Genomic DNA, 21,728 nt, shown 5'->3' with positions numbered 1-21,728 from the left:
TGAGACATCTCTCTAAGTTGTAAAACAAAGTTTCTAACTTTGAAGGATAATTCTGATTGACTACAATCGATCATCCTTTGGATAAGTCCTATCCTCTAAGAATATTTTATGGTGTCGAGATTGAATGTTGAAGACATGCTCATCCACTAGTGTGATGTAACTTTATAAAGATGTTTGAGAGGAAATTTCAAATTTGAAGAAGTATACGTGTCCCTTTTATTTCACATTTGTTTTTCATTGTCGTCACTAGCAAAGCATGTTTTCTTTTATACATAACTGGGGCACTTGTCAACAACTTCATGCTGAATAGATGTTCTCTTTCGAGCTTGCTATGGTGTCGCTCAAATCACGGCCCTTTGTCTCAAACGGAAAGAGCACCACGCAAATTCCAGAGACAAAGATCACAATCTCAAATAGAATTATGGATGCAGCTTGATGACATCCATGTACTAATGCAACAGCCACGAGAGGACATATCATCCCACCAATCCTCCCTATCGCGCTCGCAACTCCTACACCAGTTGTCCTGATTGAGGTTGGGTACACCTACAGTTTCAATTAAATCCCAAAGATAACATGTCGGTTAGTATTTTCTTAACTCGATAATGACTATGCTGCTGACATCAAATTCTTGATTAGAAAAAATCTCTTGGTAAAACCAACTGACATCTGCTAAAACAACATAACTGCTAGTACATGATATCATTCAAAGAAAGCACAAATATATAGGTGATCAGTGCAAGACCCAACCATGTTGAATTACTCTTAGACCACCATCACTATCGCTCGAAATTAAGCATTCATTGATGCCAGATGCTTAAAAGAAGCTTAGAAACGTGCACAATGTCCACGATATCTTAAGAAAATGAACATCGGGAGTGTATCCTTTCCTATGATGCCAAAATCAAGCTCTCTTTCTTTCCCTTTAGCCCTATTTAGTCAATCACTTCACAAGAGCATTCTCATTATGTGCAAGAAAGGCTCAAAATGCGTGAATTGTTGGACAAGCCAGCTCCAGAATTTGAGCACTGCTGCCAGACTACCTTATTTAAGAAGAAGACTGACCATTAAAGAGGATAACGATAGCATTCCATAATTAAAGAATTCGAGCTAGTTTCCCGATCTCACAAATCAAAATGAAAAATGACAAAGAAAAACTTCCCCTGTTATTAGGTACAAAATATTAATTTACCTCTGGAGCATATATATAGATGATAGTGAATGTAGCTGTGATGCATATGCGAGCGCCGAACAGAAGACTTGTCGTCAAACCTGCTGGTTGATGGACAACCAGCGGCAGCAGAAAAATGCAACATAAGAAGAACATAGATGACATCGAAAGCTTACGACCAAGTTTATCAACAATCGCAGCTGATATAAGGAGCCCAGGAAATTCTGCAAGCAACAGTAGCAGGTAAAAGGAAATGGTTAAACATTTAATTTAAAAAAAAATGGGGAGCATCTCATAAGCATAAGTAAAAGAAACATTGAAATATGACAGTGACCCTTACCAGCAAAACTAGTGACAAAAACATCTCCATAATTGATTTCACTAGTTTTTTTCAAATTTGACTGAGATTGGGAACATTCATTGCGTCCATTACTTAACTCAGTAGTCAGCAACACTAGTCCATAATATGAGAAAGCATTCCCAAAGAAAACTATCCACAAAAGCATAGTTGACTTAAGTAGGTTTGGAGAAAGAAGCAGAAGTAATGAAGAGAAGCCTCCTATACTCTGCTCTGAGCTATTACGAGCTCTATCTTGCTTTCTCCTCGGGGTGAGCAATTGGGTATCCTCTGACGGAATGCTCTTCTCTTGAAGTTGAACATTATAATCAGCCACAAGAACTCCAGCGGGCAGTTCAGTCTTGTTTAGTCTAGCTATTTCCTTCAAAATACCGTGAGCATCAGCTATCCTTCCTTTCATGCATAAGTACCTGGGAGACTCAGGTGCCGCAACATAAAATAAAAGGAGAACTGATGAAGGCAGAGACGACAAAGCAAGCAACCACCTCCAACCTAATCTTGGCATCACAAACTGCAGAAAAGAGAAGAAAAGGTGGAGATTAAGAAACTTACTTCACTGTCAAAGCATGTCAGTTTGCTTATACAGCACAAGAAGAGCGGAATGGGCTCCCAAGATAACCACTCCAAATCATACAAAAAGATGCACTGGATTGCCCATTTCAGTTTAAGCATTACTGCACCACCACTCTTAGACATCACATTCTCATTTAATTTTTCCAAAGCTTCTTCTGCAAGCTACAGTTATGGCTGAATCATTTGCAAAGTTTAGTGTGTACTACCAGTTCTCTGAGAGACTTGACAAAATTATCTCCATGTAAACATGATGTGCACATAAGACTAAGTATATTGATTTAGGTCACTTTAACATCTTACCCTCGTTACAATATCTAAAAAACATAATTAGGAAGAAATTGAGTGACCCATTGACATCTTAACAATGCAATAACAACACAAACACTTTGTAAGTAAACGCCTAAATTCAAGGAGAGCTTACGTAGGAAGCACATCGAGTGTCTATAAGGATTACATATGACCATGCTACGGCTTCAAAAACACTTGCACAGAGGAACTCAAGCTGATAATTTGACAAACGAATTCCTCAAACTTCCTAAAATATTCTACATTAAATATAAGGTACTTAAGCAGAAGTCAGACTTCAAGGAGACCTTTGGAAGAAATTTTTCCTTGGTCCTTCGCCCAGAGAAGAGGGTGGGGTTATGAGGCAAAGCCAAATACTCCCAAACAATGATCCGGCCCGGATACAGGCTGGCAGAAATGCGATTTTTATTCTAAAGTGCATATAATAGGGGACATTGATTTCCAACATAAGATAAAACAAAAACTACTAGGGCATAAGGAAACAATTAGCATACCCATGCAACCGAAGCTTCAAAAATTGTTCCTACTGTCCAGAAGGCAGAGAAAATAACCATCCAGGTACCTCTATTTGGAGCAGGGATGAACTCTAAGAACCAGGATGAGAGGACAGGACCACCTCCCAAACCAACACCAACTAAAAAACGGAGCACAAGTAATGAAAGATAATTTGGGGCGAAGGCACTCAGGAAACCAGCTCCAGAAGTAACCACAGCTGTAATTAAGAAACCTTTCCTAGAAATAAATGAGCAGCCAATGAAACAATGAGCTACAATTCTACAGTCAGAAAAAGTGACCTGAATGTTTTACTATTGAAAATAACGTGGAGGTCATAAATTGTCAACCAAATAGTTATCAGAGTTGTCTACCAGTCCTGGACCCACAATCTGGATTCTATTTTTTCTTCCCCTGAAATGCTGGAGTACATGATCTACGCCCTTATATTCAGGAAACCAACTTTACGACTCAATCAAGAGCACCCCTATCATTTTAGTTTATGGTCCAGTAATCCCAATTTGTTATCCAGGATTCAATGACGAGAAGAAAATTGCAGGAATCCTGATTATCTGGTGACAAGATATGTAAGTTAGAAAGAAATGAATGATATGAACACGTCTGCTTACTTTTTTTGTCAAAGTACAACAGAAATCCAAAACCTTGTGTACGGCATGCAAACAAGTCCTAAACCTTTTAATTGGTTGAATAAAGTTCCAGAAATTTTCCCAAAAGAAGTGCAATCATGTTTTTTGGGTGAACATTGTTCGAAATTGCCCGAATATCACTTGAGAAATGCCTACGTGGCATGCTTAAATAGCACTTTCTATATTGGCTTTAGGAATTAATCGCATTTTTAGCGAAAGTTCAAGAGTGAATTGAACAAATTAAAAAATTTAGGACTCGATTTCATTCCATGCATAAGGTTTTAGGATCCCCTCATGCATCAGAGGAGGAGAGAATGGATGGTGAGAAAGGATCCAGCTAAAAATGTGTGTTTTTGTGCAAGAACTATGCCTGCAATTTGTTTATGCACCATTCTAGACCATCTTGAAGGCATTAGGGAGGGATTTCTTCCCAACTTGTTTAAGAAGCAAAGAGGGCAAGACACTCACCGCCTGCCATGCTTGTCTGAGACTATGCCCCATGAGTATGCTCCGATGAGCATGCCAGCGAAAACTACACTGGTTATTAGGCTCTCTTCACGTGCAGAAAGACCCCAGAGAGACTGAACGGCAGGGCCAACGAAGGAAAGGAGCATCACTTCCATTGCTTCTGAAATCCAACCCATGCCAGCATAAGCAAGGACAAGCACTTGAAACTTGCCAAATCCCATGGCAACAAGAGCTTCGTCAACCGTATACGTAGCCGTAGGGTCCTCATCTCCCATAGGTTAGCCTCGAGAAACAGATTGTTGTATATCGGACCGCGCAAGTAGCTCCCGTCTAGGTAGAGTGGGTATTAGAAAAGACCTCCACAATGGGAAGGGTCGCCTGTCATGTCATATGATTTAACAAGGTATAACTAATTCCACGATACATCATAACTGATTCCAACATACATCAACCAGATGTGATAAGAGGAGATGCAGTTCTCATTTGTATGATAAGGAAAGCTGTACAATCTCTAACAAACGCACAAAGGATCCCTTATCCTGGTTTGGGGATCATCTAAAACATTAGCAGGAAATCTGCAGACAGTAAGGCACAAAAACAATATAAGAGGATTGCATGTCAACTCCAAGGCTGCATTTCTGGTTCGGTAACGGCTCCGATCACTCAAATCTCTTTCCATCACACGAAATTAGGGATCTTGTCGTGAGACTTCTTCCCCAGGACTCTTCCCTGGCTTAATGGCGATCCTTAAAATCTGGAGGCATACAACATCCCGATGGAGATGGGATAGATAGAATTCCTCTAGAAGGAAAAATTGAAGGGGGGGCTTCGTAACAGATCGCCATGGATGATGGTGGAAGCAGATGAGGACAAAAGCATTGTGCAGCAGGAAATTCAAATGATATGCAAAGAGAGGAGCAATGTGCATCTCCATCTCCATCTCCATGGATAGTGGCATGCGGGACAGGAAGAAGAGAGAAAGAAGGAGGAGGAGGAGAGAAGGGAACCTGATGGATGGAGATGGGTCGGAGTCCGATTTGAGCAGATGCAGAAGGTGCAGTTTCCGAATTAAGCAAAAGTCTTCTCTTCAACCCCATTTGTGCTCACCAGTCGCAATCTTCCCCGCGATTCCAAATTTCAAGCGACCGACCGAATTGGGTTGACAAGTCAAAACGCAATGCCGTGCTCTCCATTCAGGAGGATCCATTGATGTGATCATTTAATTTCAATTGCTTATGTTAATACCTGAAAGTGAATACGAGTTGGACAGATCTCTCTCTCTCTCTCTCTCTCTCTCTCTCTCTCTCTCTCTCTCTCTCTCTCATTTTTATTACAAAAGGTGAGTCCGACCATTTACGGAAACAACCCAACAGTACTCGACCGATGACGAGGATAGTGACTCGAGGATGAACATCTTGGCTCCGGCTTGGGGACATCCAAATCAAGTGCAGACATGACTATTATTTATGATGACATCTTTGACATTCAAGTTTCGCTTGAATTTCGCCATAACAGTAGATCTTATCGGAACACTAATTCTACATGCACCTTTAACTACTACATAAAGATTCATTAGACATAACTTCACCTGCTATAGATAAAGAAAAATCATTATTTCATCCATTATCTTTCAGGAGATCAAATACATGAATTGTCAACACATAGTAATTACAAACTATTGACTTTATAGATTTCACCTCACTGTAAGCACTATTTGCATCTATTACCACACTAATACTCACCACCTTAGTAGTTTTTAGTTGCAACTCCATCTTGAGTTGAACACCATCTAGATTCATGGAAATAGTGCTATAACCACTCCTATCTAGAAATAATGAATATTTCAAGAAGTACTTCTTTGCAGACGATCGGTGGATTCAATTACTAGCATCACAACCAGTAGCCGCGTTCACCTTATGCATAGGCTAGAAACATTCACTTTATTCCCTTTCCATTGAGCTTACTATCACTAACTTGAATATACCAAATCCTTCAATAATAAAATAATTAGCAACATTATGTAACCATACTTCTTTGAGAGTCCAATAGCCAATCGCAATCGATTGAAATTTATTTACTAAGTCGATTGTTGTATCAAGCGCATTTGCTAAGAACTTCCAAGCTATGTTAGTATTAGAGAACATATTATGATTCGTTTCTATTAACGTTCTGTTCATCGACTCTGCAACCTATTATAGATTACGGGCACTAGTGCGGTGTCCTTGTTATGCCTTTCTTCATGCGTAACTCGTTTAACAATTTCGTGCATAACTTCATGCTACGCTCGGTTTGCACATACTTGATTGAATAACAAATCTCTTCTTCGATCAAAGCTTTGAATTGTCCGATATTGACAATGGCATCATACTTATGCCTCGTTATAAACATCTAGGTCTTTCTCGAGAAGTCATCCACAACTATAATCATAAATCTAGCATTCTTTTTCGAAGGAATGCACAATTCATTACGAACATCCAAATGAATTAACTGGAATCTCCATATTTTTTTTAATAGTCATATTGAACTACACTTTTTGTTGGTTGTGTACGTCACATCAATTACATAGTTTAGTTCTTTAGTAACATAACCATTTAGCAAACTCCTTTCACTTGGAACTTTCAAGCTTATCTTGCCAACGTGATGTAAATGCATGTCCCACAATTCAAACTCTCGAACAAATATATCCGACGTCTCCGCGGCAAAATTTGTCATTGTTCCACCTTGAAGCGTATACAGGTCATCGTGCTTGATTCATCTCATTATCACTAGGGCACCTTTGAATGACCTTTATAACTTCACCTTGTAAAATATAATGACACCCAGCTGATCGAGAATGCTCAAGAAAATCATGTTCTTATCCAATTTTGGAACATAATTTACTCCATTCAATGTCTTCACAATATTCTCATGCGTTTTGATTCTGACATCGCCTACACCTACAACATCGCACTCAGCATTATTCTCCAACTACACTTTATCACTATATGTGCACTAATGGGTAGTAAATCAATTCATGTCAAGAGAGGCTAACATGATCACCTAGAGGAGGTGAATAGGTGATTTCAATAATAATATTGCGGAATTTGAAGATGTCAAGTCGGATATAATTGAGACCAGAAAAAAAAAATTAGAGAGTTAATATAATTAGGTTATGGTTGTATCAAGCAATGCGATGTTATACTTCTATCAAACTGTAAATAAATATGAATAAGATGATAGAGAACAAGACACACAGAGCTTATAGTGGTTCAATTTGGTGTGAGCCTACTTCAACTCTCCCAAAATAACAACCTATTGGCGGGATTCTACTAGTAATCAATAAGAAATTACAGTAGTAGGTGTTACTTCTACTCAAGCACTTCTTCTCGAAACTGGTGCTGCTTATACTCAAGCTTACAAATCTCACTATCTCATATCTAAGCACAAACTATCTCTCTATCAACACTTCTCAATGATTACAATGTGAAAGCTATGTGAAGACAAGTGAAAGTGTACGAAGCTCTCTCGAATTTTGGTATTGTAAACTCTTTTTTCTTGTCTTTCTCTTCGTTGCCTTAGTCTACTGATAAACTCTTCAGCGTCCAAACTTCACATTGGACAATCTTCAAGAAAAACAATCTCCAAACTAGCCATTGAGCAATTATCGAGAAGATTAGAGTAGCCGTTGAGGTCGATCAATAAGAATTTTCATAGTTTGGTTGCCCATATAATCAAAAGTTGGTTTCCATAATTTGAGTACTTCATTTATGGAAAATACTTTGCCTTATGGATGGTTATCAATTAATCAAGATATCTCACATGATTGGATATTTTGCGTAGATGATCCTGGTCAATCATAACATTCTAACCAAGAAATCCACATCGGATCACTAGCTATGAAGGTATATGATAAGATATTTCAAAATAATAATCTTGAAGATCCAAACAAGATTGCTGTCACAGGTAGTATAAGTCCTTTGCTCACATATTGTTTTTCAAGCTTTTGCTTATATTAAACCTTAGTACTCTACTGATATCCAAGAAGTACACTATTGTTATTCACATAGTATTCTACCTATAATCAGATATCACAAGCATTTGCTGATACTCAAGTACATTAGGCATATGCTAATACTCAAGTACATCGGGCATCCGCCAAGTTGGTTATATTCAACTATTTCTCAAGACACTTCAAGTATGATAATGATATAGATTCTAACATCATGATTATTCCAGGTTTATATAAACTCTACATAGGTTCTTCTTGATTCAAAAGAATCTTTTCACTAATCACTAATCATATGAAAGGCTTGTTTAACATGGATATCATGTGAAACACAAATAACTCTTGTATTTATCATGACCGATATAAATCCATGGATAGTTTTGTAAACTTCAAAATATAGTAGTAGGTTTTCTCAACACTTGTTTGGTGTAGCATGAAATGAATAGCTAGAAAATGACGAATCCCTAACTATAGACAATGTAACCAACACTATCCGAATTACTATTAGCTATAGCTGCAACATCATCCTCAACTCTAATTCTCTCACCCTTATTGTTCTTCACCTTAAGGTAATTCATTTTAAGATGTCCTCTCTTGCCACAACTTTCATAGATAACACCATTAGTTCTAAGACTGATTTCGTCTGTTCAAGTTTGCTATACTCATACTAACACAAATACTAGTTATTTCTTTATCCTCACCTACTAAAGTAGAAAGTGTAGGTTCCTTTAATTACCTTCTATGAATGTTTTCACTTAGAATCAAATCACGAACCCCATTAAATGTTATTCTTGTTGACATAGAAGAATTATGACATCAATAATTTATTAGACAATGAGGATAATAGAATCAAAGCTAATGCCTTTTCATCAAAGTCGAATTTCAATTGAATCCATTTGATTAACAACCATATTGAATTCATTGATATAATCTGCAATCGATGCACATTCGCTTATCCCTAACTAAAATAGATGTCCATCAAGTGAATTTTGGTGATCATGATCTCATACATGTTTAATGTGGCATTCATCAATCCTGCTGTGATCTTCTCTATCATAATGTTAAACACGACGTTACGAGCCAACGTTAGCTAAATAACATCCAACGTTTGCTAAATAACATCCAACGTTTGTCTATCCAACAACTCCTAGTCATTTTGCTCCATCGAATTTGATTTCACTTCATACAAGAGTAAGTGTAGATTCCTTTGATACATGTCATCGTCAATTTGCATCTTCCCAAAATCAAAATCATTCAATATGTCGATTTTCACTTTTCATTCTTCTGTTGCCATCAATTCGTTTCAACTCAACCTAGCTTGGCTTTGATACTAATTGTTGCAGAAGATAAGCTATCGAATAATAAAATAAATAGAACAAGTAAATCGGACACAAAATTTATGTGATTTGGTTGATGTGACCCATGTCCACGAGAAGAGAAGCAACAAGTTTCACTATATATCAAGCGATATGATGAAGATTATAATATCACTTGTCTCACTTAGATACTCCCACCATTTCCCAATCAGATACACCCAACAACACACACAGTTTTAAGCCCAACAATTTCACACAAAATAATCTCTCAATCTCATAAAAGAACGCATGATCTTATCACAAGTTTTATTGGTTTTAACACCCTCAAATTAATTCAGAGTGTAATTCATGAAGGAACAACATCTTAGATACTCTTCATAACGAAGGCACTTCTTATATCAGATGAGAGTTGTATCCAAAAGGAGAATTCCCTTTTGGGAAACCTAGCAAAACTAGAAAATCTCAGACTTAAAACCTACTTGAACTAGGAAAGTTTCCTTTTTGGACTCAACAATAATTAACTCTCTAAGATTATTAGCTTTTTGTCAGTGAATTGAAGTAAATGTTTCTCCATTTTTTTTTTTTTGGTAAGGGGAAAAGGTGTTTCTCCATTTTTAGATCCTGGCCATCTTATAAAATTTTGTTTGTTTCATATAACTACAGACTTCCGATCACAAAAGTTTGCAACTTTTCCGCATCACATTGAATTAATGCCTTCCATTGTGTTTCTTTTTCTTTTTTTCTGAGAAATTTACAATTTCCGCCAGTTTTCTTCATGTCGGTTTTCTCTTTTTCCGCAACATAATGTATCTGTTTACACAATTAAACAAACATGAAAAAACGATTCTATCTATTACTTTTTTCTTTCGGGAAATTCTACAGAATGTCCATGGTGAAATACAATGTATAAAATTCGCGAATGAATAACCATAAAAGTGTAAATAAATCTTTGATACCAATGACTTTCGACCGATGGTGACTCAAGAATCCCATTGGGGTCGAGATGGAACATGATGACAAACATTGAGATCGTCTCCAAGAATGGAACGCGATCGTTTAGCACACTGCAAAACCCGAACGAGTGAACTAAAGGCGCCAGTTTTCAACGAAAGGCGCCGACTCAGCTCTTGGACTCTGCAAAGAAACATGGTCGGAAGCACTTGAATGTCTCCAGAACAGAGTACAAAGGTGAGAGGGAGCGGTTGGCCCAAAATTAAGATAGGCAATCCGAAAGAGAATCGGTGGGCTTGCGCAGTTCGCTCGGTTGGCCCAAACTTGAATTTAATGAGCATCGTCAGGTGCCTAGTTGCACTTGCAATCTTTTCTCCTTTTTATCAACAAAAGGATGGGAGTGGACAACTACCTACAACCTCCTGGCATTGTTATTGAGGGTTTTAGATTCACAATGGATCATTTTGAGCATTCTTGGAGGGTCGTCCTCTATGGAGCTAAGAGTAGAAACTAGAAGTTAGAAAGGAGAGATTACTTCATTGTTTCGTTTCTTTTACCATTGAAAAAGGCCTCATACTTCATGATAAGACATTATTTCCCAATTCAAATAAATAATTTATATATATTTATACGGTACATTCAAGTAAAAAATGGGTTTTGTTTCACTTTTAGCTGTCGAAAAGAAAAGAGAGATTATTTCATTCCTTCTCGTTGCTTTTACCACCTGAGAAAAGAGCCTCCCACTTCATGGCAATCTATTCACTCAGAGAAAATATTTTATATATCTGTATTCACCTCCATAATTTTTTCTTAAATCCAGCAATTTCTCGGTGTTGCGTAATATGTTTCCACCTGCCACGGAATCTCTCACTTCACATTTGGAATAATGGTTGGATGATCTCCACTAAAATAACAATGATAAGATGACACCGGTTTTCATCGAAACAAACGAACATATAGTAATGTTGAAAGCGATACCTTCAGAAACCTTGAATTTATGATAAAGCTTAGGTTGCCCAACTTTTGGAAAATTATCCAAAAATTCATAAATTTATTCAATTTTCCAATTCAGCTTAAACTTTTTAATGTTTGCCACTTCAGTTCTAGATTTTTCACATTTTGCCAATTAAGTTCACTCGGTCAATTTTAACGGGAAATCGCCGACGTAGACGCTGTTCGTCCTACGTGATACGGTCAACACCGACATGGATAATTTTTAATAGTATATTAGTAATTTTTTTATTTTTATGTTTTTTTTTCATTTTCTTTTGTTTCCCTTTACTTTTATTTCACCCTCACCCGATCTGGTGAAGTTTTACCCTCAGCTGGGTGGCCTAAGGGTAGCCTGCCATCCCGGGGCCCGATCTGATGAGGGCGGCCCTCATCTAAGGTTGATGACCTTTGCCAACCATCCTTGGGATCGTCGATGGCCCGCGGAGGGCACAAGGGAAGAAAAAAGGAAAAAGAAAAAGAAGGTAAAGGAAATAAAAAAAGAATATATAAATAAATATATTACTAATTTTTGTCCAAGTCGGTGTTGGTTGTGTTGGTCGTGCTAACGTCCACTTTAGCTTTTCGGCCAAAATTGGTTAAATGGACTCAATTGATAAAATGTGAAAAATTTTACGACTTAATTAGCAAAATTAAAAATTTTAGTTTCGAATTGGTAAAATTGCAATAAATTTAACATTTTTATGATAATTTTTCCAAAAACTTTTAGATAATGGAAGTGATTGGATTGGGAATAGTAAGGGAAGATGTGGCCTCTTTGAGGGTTTTCCACATTTTGTTTTATTGTTTTGAAATTTTGGAGTTAGTAACTTAGTGGGTACCATAATCATGAGTGCTGATATTTGTACTGGATTCAAATAACAAAACTCATGTCTTCTCCCTTTTTGTTTTGGTTTGTCTTATAAGTTAATATACATGCTTGATGTTAACCCTCATTATTAGCGGATCAACTTTAAATTTGAACGTACTAATGTCTATTACTCGTTTATGTGTGAAAAGATTGTTATTTGACATGCTTGAGTACGCCAAAAAAATTATCCCGATTAGGAATATTAGCAGTTCATTACATGTGATGTCCATTTATTGAATGTGGCATTAATTTATTTTCACATGTAAATAATTAAAGCCTGTACCCATTAGTCTCGTGTAGAGGTGTCAAAATGGATTGAAAATCCATATTCAATGAGATTGGTCAAGTATGGGTTAGTCTAAGTTTTAGTAAATGGATTGATAATGGGGTTATTATTTTTTTTGGCCCAAGATTGATAATGGGGTTTAGTTGTAAGTAAACCTGTCAAAATGGGTCCAAAACCCATTTAATAACCCACAAGCATTTAAATAGATCATAACAAACTTCGAAGGCCAACATAATGGGTCTACAAAATAAATAAACTAAAATAAGTGGATTATAAATGAATATACTGTAAACCTATTTACAACCCACTTAAGATAACTCATTTAAGAGGTCTCTACTCTTTTCATTATTATTTTTATTTCTTTTAACAAATGTGATTTTTTTTTTCCTTCTAAGACCGGCGAGGGCCTCCACCCTCGCCAGTGATCGATGAGGGTGGCCCTCGCCTAGTGCCCCGAGAGCATCGTCGGTCCTCGCTTGTGGCCGACAAGGGTTCCCCTGTCTTAGAAGAAAAAAGATAAAAAATTATATTTTTTAAAAAGAATAAAAAAGAGTCGAATAAAGAATTAAATTTTTTTTAAAAGAAATGAAAATAAAAAAACACATATTTGTTTTGAAATTATAAAAAATGAAAAAATCACATTTTTTTTACATTATAAGAATTATAAAAATTATCCTCAATGATATAGTAATTTAATTTTTTCAAACACTTATATGAAATAAATTTTCTTAGATTAGATCAAATATATAAATTTTTTAATAATATGGGTCGGGTATGGGTCAAGAAGTTTACACTATATATAAATGGGTCATCAATGGGTCAATTGTCAATTTGGGTCAGGTTATACAGGTCTAGATGTAAGCCTTTCTTATATGTGAATTATAAATGAGTTTGTCTTTAAACCCAATTAGCTTATGAAGAGTATTGATTGAGTGACTTATTTATGAGATGTCCTCCTCTTGAATAGTTTTTATATTTTTTTTTTTTGGTCTTTTTCCTCTTTTTTTCTTTCTTTTACTTTTTTTCCTACAAAGTCCGGAGAGGGCTTCGTGGCCCTCACTAGATTTTGTAAAGAAAAAAAGGAAAAGAAAATAGAAAATAGAAAAAAAAGATAAAAAAATATAAATATATAAAAATCAGATTTGTTTTTAAAAAATATAAATATTGTCCACTAGATTTTTATTGCATGAAAATGTTCTAGTAATGTATTTTTTTTTTTAAAAATTATAAGAAACATGTTTGCCTAGAATGGGTTAGATATTGAAGTGCTTAAGTAATATGGGTCGGGCTCGGACCAAAAAAAAAAAAAAAGTAATATGGGTCAGGCCAATATGTATTGGATCAAGTATGGATCGTTAAATTTGTATTGCAAGAAAATGATGTCAAAACTGATTAAATTAATCAATTTGGTTAAGATCATTTTTTACCCGAACCAAGCCCGACCCAACCCGCTCATTTAACAGATCTAGTCTCATGACAATTAACCTCGCTACACATAATTGTTATATTGGTCACTGCTAGAGTGAAACCGAGCGAGCTATTCTTTACTAGCTCAACTTGATCAATGTTTAGGTGAGAGATCAACTTGCTTGAGCTTAGACCTTGAGCTACTCAAATATCTTATTCAGTTGAGCTTGCCAACACTTAGCTCGATGGATGAGTCTAATCGAGTATCTTTGGAAAACCGGAGGCATCGCCTGTCGGCTTCACCTGAGCATGGGGAGGATGGGCAGACCATTGGTTAAGCCCGAAGAGATCCCGCCGAATGCCACAGGGATAGAAGGGGTTGTTGAGCATCGTTTCTTCTCATTTGTTTGTCCTGAGCATCCGCCTAGAAGTCACGATGGATATTAAGCTTTTAGTCTCAAAGATCTGATTTAAATGGGCAAAAGTCATTTGGGACTACGACATGCACCAACCGTGCGGGGCATGGAGTGATAAATCGGGTCTTCCTATTGAAGTAATCAACACATACCTAACACAGACGAGAGAGAATTAACAAACAAATTCTACAGCACAGTCGAGGGGCTGAAAAAGCATATTTTAGCCGCAAGGTGGGTTATGATTGGAGAGGGAGGGCTGGGAATTCTTTGCTTCCTATCTTTTCAAGCATTCCTGATCTGTATTTGGCTGACGAGGTCAAATAGAGCGGAAAATGATCCAAATCCACGGGCGGCTGCTGTTAAAGGGTGACTTCTCTTTTCGTGGTGAGTGTGGACTCATTCTTCTTCACCCTAAGCAGGAGACAATGGGGGGGACATCCGTTGGTCACCGATGCTGAGGGGCAAATATTTGATGATCTTAATTCACATCTAATTCTATCATTTCAAAGAAGTCCCAAAATTTTTCATGCCCTATAAGTCATGCTCCTTGTGAAGCATCATAGGTTCAAGTATCTCCGGTCTGACATTTCTCATGCGATGCATACCAAACAACATATATCCATGGCCATGTTTCAACATTTGCAGATGAATAACCGTACAAACTAGAATAACCCTTCTCCTGCCTGCTAGTAAACAATGAGCACAATTACTTCAATCAGTTTCTTTGTACCTTGCAACCTACGCCACATCCAAAGCTCGCTCTGATGTGAACGGCAGTGCTAAGGTTGATGTCACTTGCGAATTCTGTGATTCGATTTGTTCAAAGATGACTTCTTCTTTGCTATTGCAGTAGATAAGTCAGATCAGTGCGGTAATGCGGAATGTGGGAGAGTTGTTAGCCGGTCGCCAGCTGAACCACCCGCACGATAGCAAATATAGTCGTAGAACCCAGAATGAGTCACTTACTATCTTTTCTCGTCCTTTGGAATAGAATATAAACAAAAAAATAATGCCAAATCGCGGCGAGAGGTGAACTAATCTTCATTATATATAGTAACTTCAACCCCATCCCAATGCGGCCATTGGTGTTTGTGGGGTGGTTGGCTCAGATCAGAAGACCGAGCTGCTGCAAAGAGTTGGTGAGACCCAGTGGAGTCGCTTTTGTCTGTTTAAATATCGCTGCTAATGTGACTTTATCAACCAAACCACGTGCATCCCAACTTTTAAAAATTATCATATTTAATGTGGATCATGTCATCAAAACAGATAATCACGATTGATTATGGGATATCATATGGAAAAATTACCAAAAAAAGTTCAAAACATCTTGTACGAATGCCACTTCAATACTCGGCTTTTTAATTTGACCAATTTAATTCTAATTTTTTTTACAATTTGTCTCTTTAGCCATTCATTCTGGCCGATTTTGGCCGAAAATCGTTGATATGTATATCATCCATCTTACGTGGCATAGCTGGTGCTACGTGGCATCATCCTCCCCAGCCTCCTTGCCGGCCTCGAGTGAGGCTCGACCTCACCAGGCCTTACCTGTGGCCGGTCGCGGACCATCGCAGAGGCACAATGACCAGTAGAGGAAAAAGGGAAAAAAAGAAGAACAATAAATTTGAAAAGTTTAAAATTCAGAAAAATTGAAAAATAACCACGTCAGCATCGGTCGCACCATGTAGGACGACCAACTTTCACATTAGTGTTTTCAGCTAAATTTTTCTGGAAGGATTACATTGACAAAACATCAAAAGGTTTAAGACTAAATTGATTAAATTAAAAGACTTATGACTAAATTGGTATTCCAATAAAATAGAGTCATTGTCAGTAGATATGGTACTCCGACACGTAGAGGTCGATGGTGCTACCCTAGAAAACTATTGATTATGGCTGCTCCGGAGGATCAGGATGGGCGGACGAAAAACAAAGGATGAGAACGAAGAACGTGATCTCGGCGCTGGGTAGAAACGATGATGACGAAGATGAGGGCTTTTGTTTTCTTTCAAGACTAACGTAAAAAGAAAGATAAAGCGAGGGTCTAATAAAAAGACATAATTAGTCATTCTCACAATCCTCAATCTCATTCTCACAAATTGTAGTTAGATTTTCAATGTTAACAACCTCACATGGAGATGAATATTTGTTCGTTGAAGAGATAGCGAAGATATGTATAAAAAAGAAATTCCCGAAATTTCAATGGAGATACATGCAGTCCAATTTGATTGCATGGAGTTCTTTCTTCACCTAGAGAAATTTATCTAAAAAGTCATAAACATGTTGCATGACGATTAATATAGTACTAAACTTTTTAATTTTACCAATAAAGTCTTAAATATTTTGATGATTCGCCAATTTAGTCATAAAACTTTTAATGATTTTTCAATTTTAGCCATTTTGACATGAAATTGCTAACGTGGCGGTCTAGTTAGCACTATTCATCCTAGATGGCACAATCGACGATGACGTGGACAATATATTTTAAGATTTCAATTTTTTTTAGAATTTTAATTTTTTTTCTCTTTCCTCCGGCCGATGAGGGTCGAGCCTTGCCGGTGGCAAGGTGAGGTCGACCTCCCTTATGGCATGGCTTTGGCGAGACTCGACCCTTGCCGGATTCGGCAAGTTGGCGACCATTGCCCAAGCTTGGTGACTGGTCGGAGGGAGAATGAAAGAAAGAAATAAAGAAAAGAACAAGAAAAAGAAAAAAAAAAATTAAAAACCTATAAAATAAATTTTCAAAATTAAAAAAGTAAAAATTATTCACGTCAACGATTTCCAAGTTTTTGACAAAAAAAAAAAAAAGATTTTCAAGTCAATTTGGGTGAAATGACAATTAGTTAAAAATGTTTAAGATTAAATTGACAAATAATTAAAATTTTTAGGATTAAATTGGTGGGAAAATTACCAAAAAAGTCATGAACATATTGCGATTATGCCAATTCAGTCCTAAACTTTTTCTTTTGCCAATTGAGTCCTAAACCTTTTGCATTTGTGTCAATTCAGTCAATCCGGCCTATTTTGACCAAATGATGCTAATATGGATGCCGGCTCTGACATGGATAATTAATAATATTTAGATTTTTTTTGAATTATTTATTAATGTATTATTTTTTATTCTTCTATTTCTTTCTCCAAACAGTTGTCGAGGCGTGGGCTGGTGAGGGTAAGGTTGACATCACCGGATCGGGCGAGTCTCTACCTTGCTGTTGTTGGGTGAGGTTGAGCTTGCCCTTCCTAGTGGTTGGTCGCCAAATCGGCGATCGATTGGAGGAAGAAGGAGAAGGGGGAAAAAAAAAGGAAAAATATAAATGAAATATTTGAAAAAAATATTAAAATATTGAAAAGCACAACATCGGCGCCAGTTGGTCAAAGTTAGTCAAATGGACTTAATTGACACAAATACAAAATATTTAAGACTTAATTGGCAAAAGAAAATATTTATGACCGAATCAGCATGTTCGTAATAAGTTTGTGATTTTTTGGGTAATTTTTCCTTATATTGGTATAATTGAAAAGCTTGGGACTAAATTGACAATTTTTCAAAAGGTTTAGGACTTTCGTGCAAATTTTCCAAATAAACTAACCCATAGTGCTGGGTTCATGGTTAAATCGAACGTAAGGGGAAATATTTTCATGAGAAAGAACTAGTAAGACCCATCGCGAGCAAGTTTAACGGGAGGAAGAGCGGCATCAATAGACGTTAACATCATTCATGGTCTGATCATCGAACATGGTGCAACATGGAAATTTGACGAGATTCGGCTAATTCCGGAAGGTTATAGGCTTGTCCCCCCTTTCATGGGTGGTCATGTTTGTAATTTTCTTTATATAACAGTTTTTTGGTGGTTGTTATGCGAATAGCTTGTTTTGGGCCACAAAAAATTAATAACAATTAATTAAAAATTATTGTGAGCCCACTCTTTTAAAAATTTGTGATTCGCAACGTTTTCTTATTCTCACATTCATCTAAAGATTGCTATGCTAGCAAAGTCCATTTATTTATAACCCTTTGTGCCTTACTCTCTAGTACACAAGGTTTATGCCACGTACACATATGACGAGCGGTTCAAACTGTCCGCACCCGTCAAATTGCCTATAACATCAGAAGACAATAAGCAAGCGGGATGCCTTATCATTAGAAACGAGACATATGCCTCGGATTGATCAAATCATAAGGAAGAACCCAGTAAGATGGATGGAGGGACAGAAAATCCACCAGGAGCATAATTAAGGTTTTAACCAAACCGGACAGACAACAACCGACAGTGGGGATGAGGCACGTGAGGGTACATTACAGAAGAAGAAAGTGTCAAAGGAGGTTAAGATAGTGCGGGGTCAAGGGCCTGAAGACGGTGGGAGCGTGGGACTCAATGAAGGCCACCTGAGACGCGGAGAGGTGGAGGTACACCACCCAGTCCCCGTTGGCGAGCGGGCTGGGCATGGGCATCACGTACCCGGCTTCCCCTCCCCATGGGAAGTGGTAGGACCCCAGCACCGGCTTCCCCCACCCGAAGTCCATCTCCGTCACTGGGAACCTCTGTCCCGACGACACCACGAACGCTGTCGACCCTTCCTCCTCCTCCTCCTCGCTCCCGGGCTTGCAGTATATCCTTGCCACCGCTGGTACTGGCCGGTGCTCTTCCACCCAGTCTATCAGGTCTAGGAAGTGCTCCTTAGTTGCCGCCTTCTCCACAAACTCGTGCACTGCCTCCGCTACCCAGCTCAATGGCTTCTCCACCACCTCCCTCGCCCTCTTCTCTCCGAATGGAACCGACAGCACGTTCCCAAAGTAGGACGCCATGGGTACGGGCCTTTCGTCCATGCCCTGACTCATCAACCTGCTCCTGCCGTCCACCACGATCCCCATCCTCGACATCCTCTTGTTGTCATCATTATTGGCAACCGAGGATGATTCGGCCACCATCTTCCAAAGGAAAGCGCTGAACGACTCCAACTTAGACCTCTTGCTTCCGTGGGAGCTGGCCCTCTGCTGCCACTCGCTTAGCTGGGCGGCCGTCACGTAGTAGATGCGGCTTACCAGACCACCTTTGTCCCTCGATGTTGTTGGCTCGAATTCATCATCCACCTGCCGCTTGTGTTTAGGAGGTGGGGGCAATGCAGAGATGGGCACGTACATACGGTCTAGAGAAGGGTCGACACAGAGTGGACGCCTTGGGTTGAGAAGAGAGCGGCGAAAGGAAGGAGGGAGCGAGAAGGGGGCACCGGAACGAGCCGTCTCCGCCCAAAACACCATGAACATGTTGGCCGAGTAGGCGTCAGCTATCCGATGGTCGAACGTACATGACACCACTATTCCCCCGCACTTTAGCTCCGTCGCCTGAACATCAAATGAAGAACTTATGTCTCAGTGAACAGGACCGATCCTTGGGCGGAAGCTGTACGAAAAACTTATGTCTTAGTAGCGTAAGTTCTACATGTTCTTTGACATGTGTTTGACAGCTAGGTCTAGTAGGCCTCCTGTTACTCATGCATAGCCTGAAGTTGTGACATGACATATTAACCATCTGGAACGATATTATCTCCATCGATAATTATGCGTGTCTTAGAATGAGTATACAGGACTAACGGTGGAGATAAGCTTGGTCTCTTTTTTCTTTTTTTGGACTGAAGATGAACTTGATCTTTCACACCATATCTTTTCGGAATCACCCACAGTGCTCTTTTTTTCCCCTTTCAGTGAAGCAGTTCAACAAGTAAACTATTCATGTCTTTTTATCCTCTAATTAATTTAACCATCGCTTCGAGATGACTTCATCATATGGACAAGGAAATATGTGACATCCATTACTAAGACACTCAGAGAGGAGAGATTCCTTACTATTGGCCCACGTTTCGCATGAAGTTGACAGTACGGAATAAACACTTCACCTCTTCCCCTAAAGAAAAGAAATCTTCGTGCTTAAGGTCATTGGGGACCCACGCCAGAATGTTACGGTTCCCACCAAAAATTCATGATTAGTTTTAAGGTACTCCCTCGCAGGATTCTTCCATTCATTCGATTCCGTCCATAATAGGCAAAAAAAAAAAAAGAAAAAAAAAAGAAGTAATCTCCTCCTTCATTTATAATACTCTCACTTGTAAAATCGCGCTATTATTAACCATCTCACTATTCTCTATGGGCGCAATGAGCAAATGCATAATCTCACCGATCACATAAATAAATTAGTGGCGGAACTCGTTGAACATTTAGCATTAAATCTTTGCTACATTATTATGTTTTCTGTCAAGTTATTTATTAATTGTGGATTTAGGTGAAATGAGGATGAAAATTAGAGCATATACGGTGATCTAATCTCTGGATATGGCTACACGATCTATAGTTAGGCTTCATCTAATATCTATACCTGAACAGCAAGCACGCCTCGCTTCTTTGTAGGAACCAGTTTTCCTTCAATGGTTTCGTCGGGATTGTACAGTTTAAGATGGCAGAGTTCTATGTCCGCGAAAGCTTCGAGGAAGTCCACCCCACGATTGTTGCACAGGAGCTCAGGCTCCCCAACCGAGTTCTGGACCACCTCTCCGGCGAGAGCATAGTAGGAGACCAGAGCTTGGGCCAAGGCGGCTTTCAGAATAGCGACCAAGGATCCATATCCCAGCCTCTGCGAGGTGGCGGCGGTGGGGTTGGTGTAGCAGAAGAAGACGCCTACGTCAAGCGGAGGCAAGAGCAAGTCGAGGTTGGAGAGGGGCAGCCAATGCTCTTGCATGGGCAGTGCTGCCGCGACCACTTCTTTCTTGCCCAACTTCACCGCGAACTCTCCGCCTGCACCTGCAACTTCCCCCATTCTGATTACAGTGTATTGCGAGAAAGAGCGACGAAGCTGGAAGGGTATTTATAGGCCCAAATGGTAATATTGATGATGATTCCCTATGCGACTGTTTCTCAACAACCGCCCATCTTATATGCGAAAAGCCATTTCCTCTGAAAACTGCGTGTTCACACGTCAATTATCCTATGTTAATACCTAAGTTTTGGCTCATAAATTAGTGTCCGCTCATTTTGCAACAAGGAAAATCTTTCACCGAAATTCGTTATTTTCTTTTTATTAAAAAGGTTCTGTGGTTCAATTTTCGAGAAGGCATATGATGAAGAATAGATCACAAAGAGAAGGTTTGGAAATGGATTTGAAATAGATAGATTGAAAGTGGACTTGAGATCAACAAAAGTCTGAGTTAAGTTACAATACTCCTAAGAAAACAGTACATGACTAGAAAATAAATTTGGCTACTAGAATTGAAAGTGCAATAAACTTAAAGTGCGACAAAAGTTAAACTGCAGAGGAAATTGAGTGTTTTTTTGGATGTGTGTTCATCTTCTTGATCTCTTCTTTCTTCTGGATATTTGTATCTCCATTCGCCCTGTGACTGCTCGATCAGTTATCTTTGTATTTTCAAATATTTAATCTTGGCACCTTCAATAACTACCCTTTTTTGCCGATGTTCTTCATTGCTTTTGTCTGCAAAAAC

General features: G+C 38.5%; 2 protein-coding genes across 5 annotated transcripts; both read right to left on the bottom strand.

Moving 5' to 3' along the window:
• Positions 1–245: 245 nt before the first annotated feature.
• On the bottom strand, positions 246–5,122 carry LOC115755805 (organic cation/carnitine transporter 7). 4 transcript variants are annotated; one of them, XM_030695336.2, is made up of 7 exons: positions 5,023–5,122; positions 4,553–4,769; positions 4,016–4,343; positions 2,903–3,140; positions 1,512–2,040; positions 1,193–1,395; positions 246–546 (listed from the first exon to the last, which is right to left on the bottom strand). In XM_030695336.2, exons 3-7 carry the CDS (start codon positions 4,288–4,290, stop codon positions 298–300), a joined length of 1,494 nt encoding a protein of 497 aa, XP_030551196.1. In that variant the 5' UTR covers positions 4,291–4,343; positions 4,553–4,769; positions 5,023–5,122; the 3' UTR covers positions 246–297. The 4 variants fall into 4 exon arrangements, with proteins under 4 accessions (XP_030551196.1, XP_048139896.1, XP_030551195.1 ...); XM_048283939.1 differs by having other exon boundaries at positions 4,553–4,816; positions 5,023–5,104; XM_030695335.2 differs by lacking the exon at positions 4,553–4,769 and having other exon boundaries at positions 4,016–4,393; positions 5,023–5,119.
• A 13,191-nt stretch (positions 5,123–18,313) lies between these two features.
• LOC115755806 (coniferyl alcohol acyltransferase) lies at positions 18,314–21,075 on the bottom strand. Its single transcript, XM_030695339.2, has 2 exons — positions 20,609–21,075; positions 18,314–19,581 (listed from the first exon to the last, which is right to left on the bottom strand). The coding sequence occupies exons 1-2, from the start codon at positions 21,044–21,046 to the stop codon at positions 18,553–18,555; spliced, it is 1,467 nt and encodes a 488-aa protein (XP_030551199.1). The 5' UTR covers positions 21,047–21,075; the 3' UTR covers positions 18,314–18,552.
• Between the last annotated feature and the right edge of the window lie 653 nt (positions 21,076–21,728).

Source organism: Rhodamnia argentea, chromosome 8, assembly GCF_020921035.1.
Source record: "Rhodamnia argentea isolate NSW1041297 chromosome 8, ASM2092103v1, whole genome shotgun sequence".
Classification (NCBI taxonomy): Eukaryota; Viridiplantae; Streptophyta; class Magnoliopsida; order Myrtales; family Myrtaceae; genus Rhodamnia; species Rhodamnia argentea.
The sequence above is the reverse complement of the archived record's forward strand: the minus strand, read 5'-3'. Positions and strand labels throughout refer to the sequence as shown.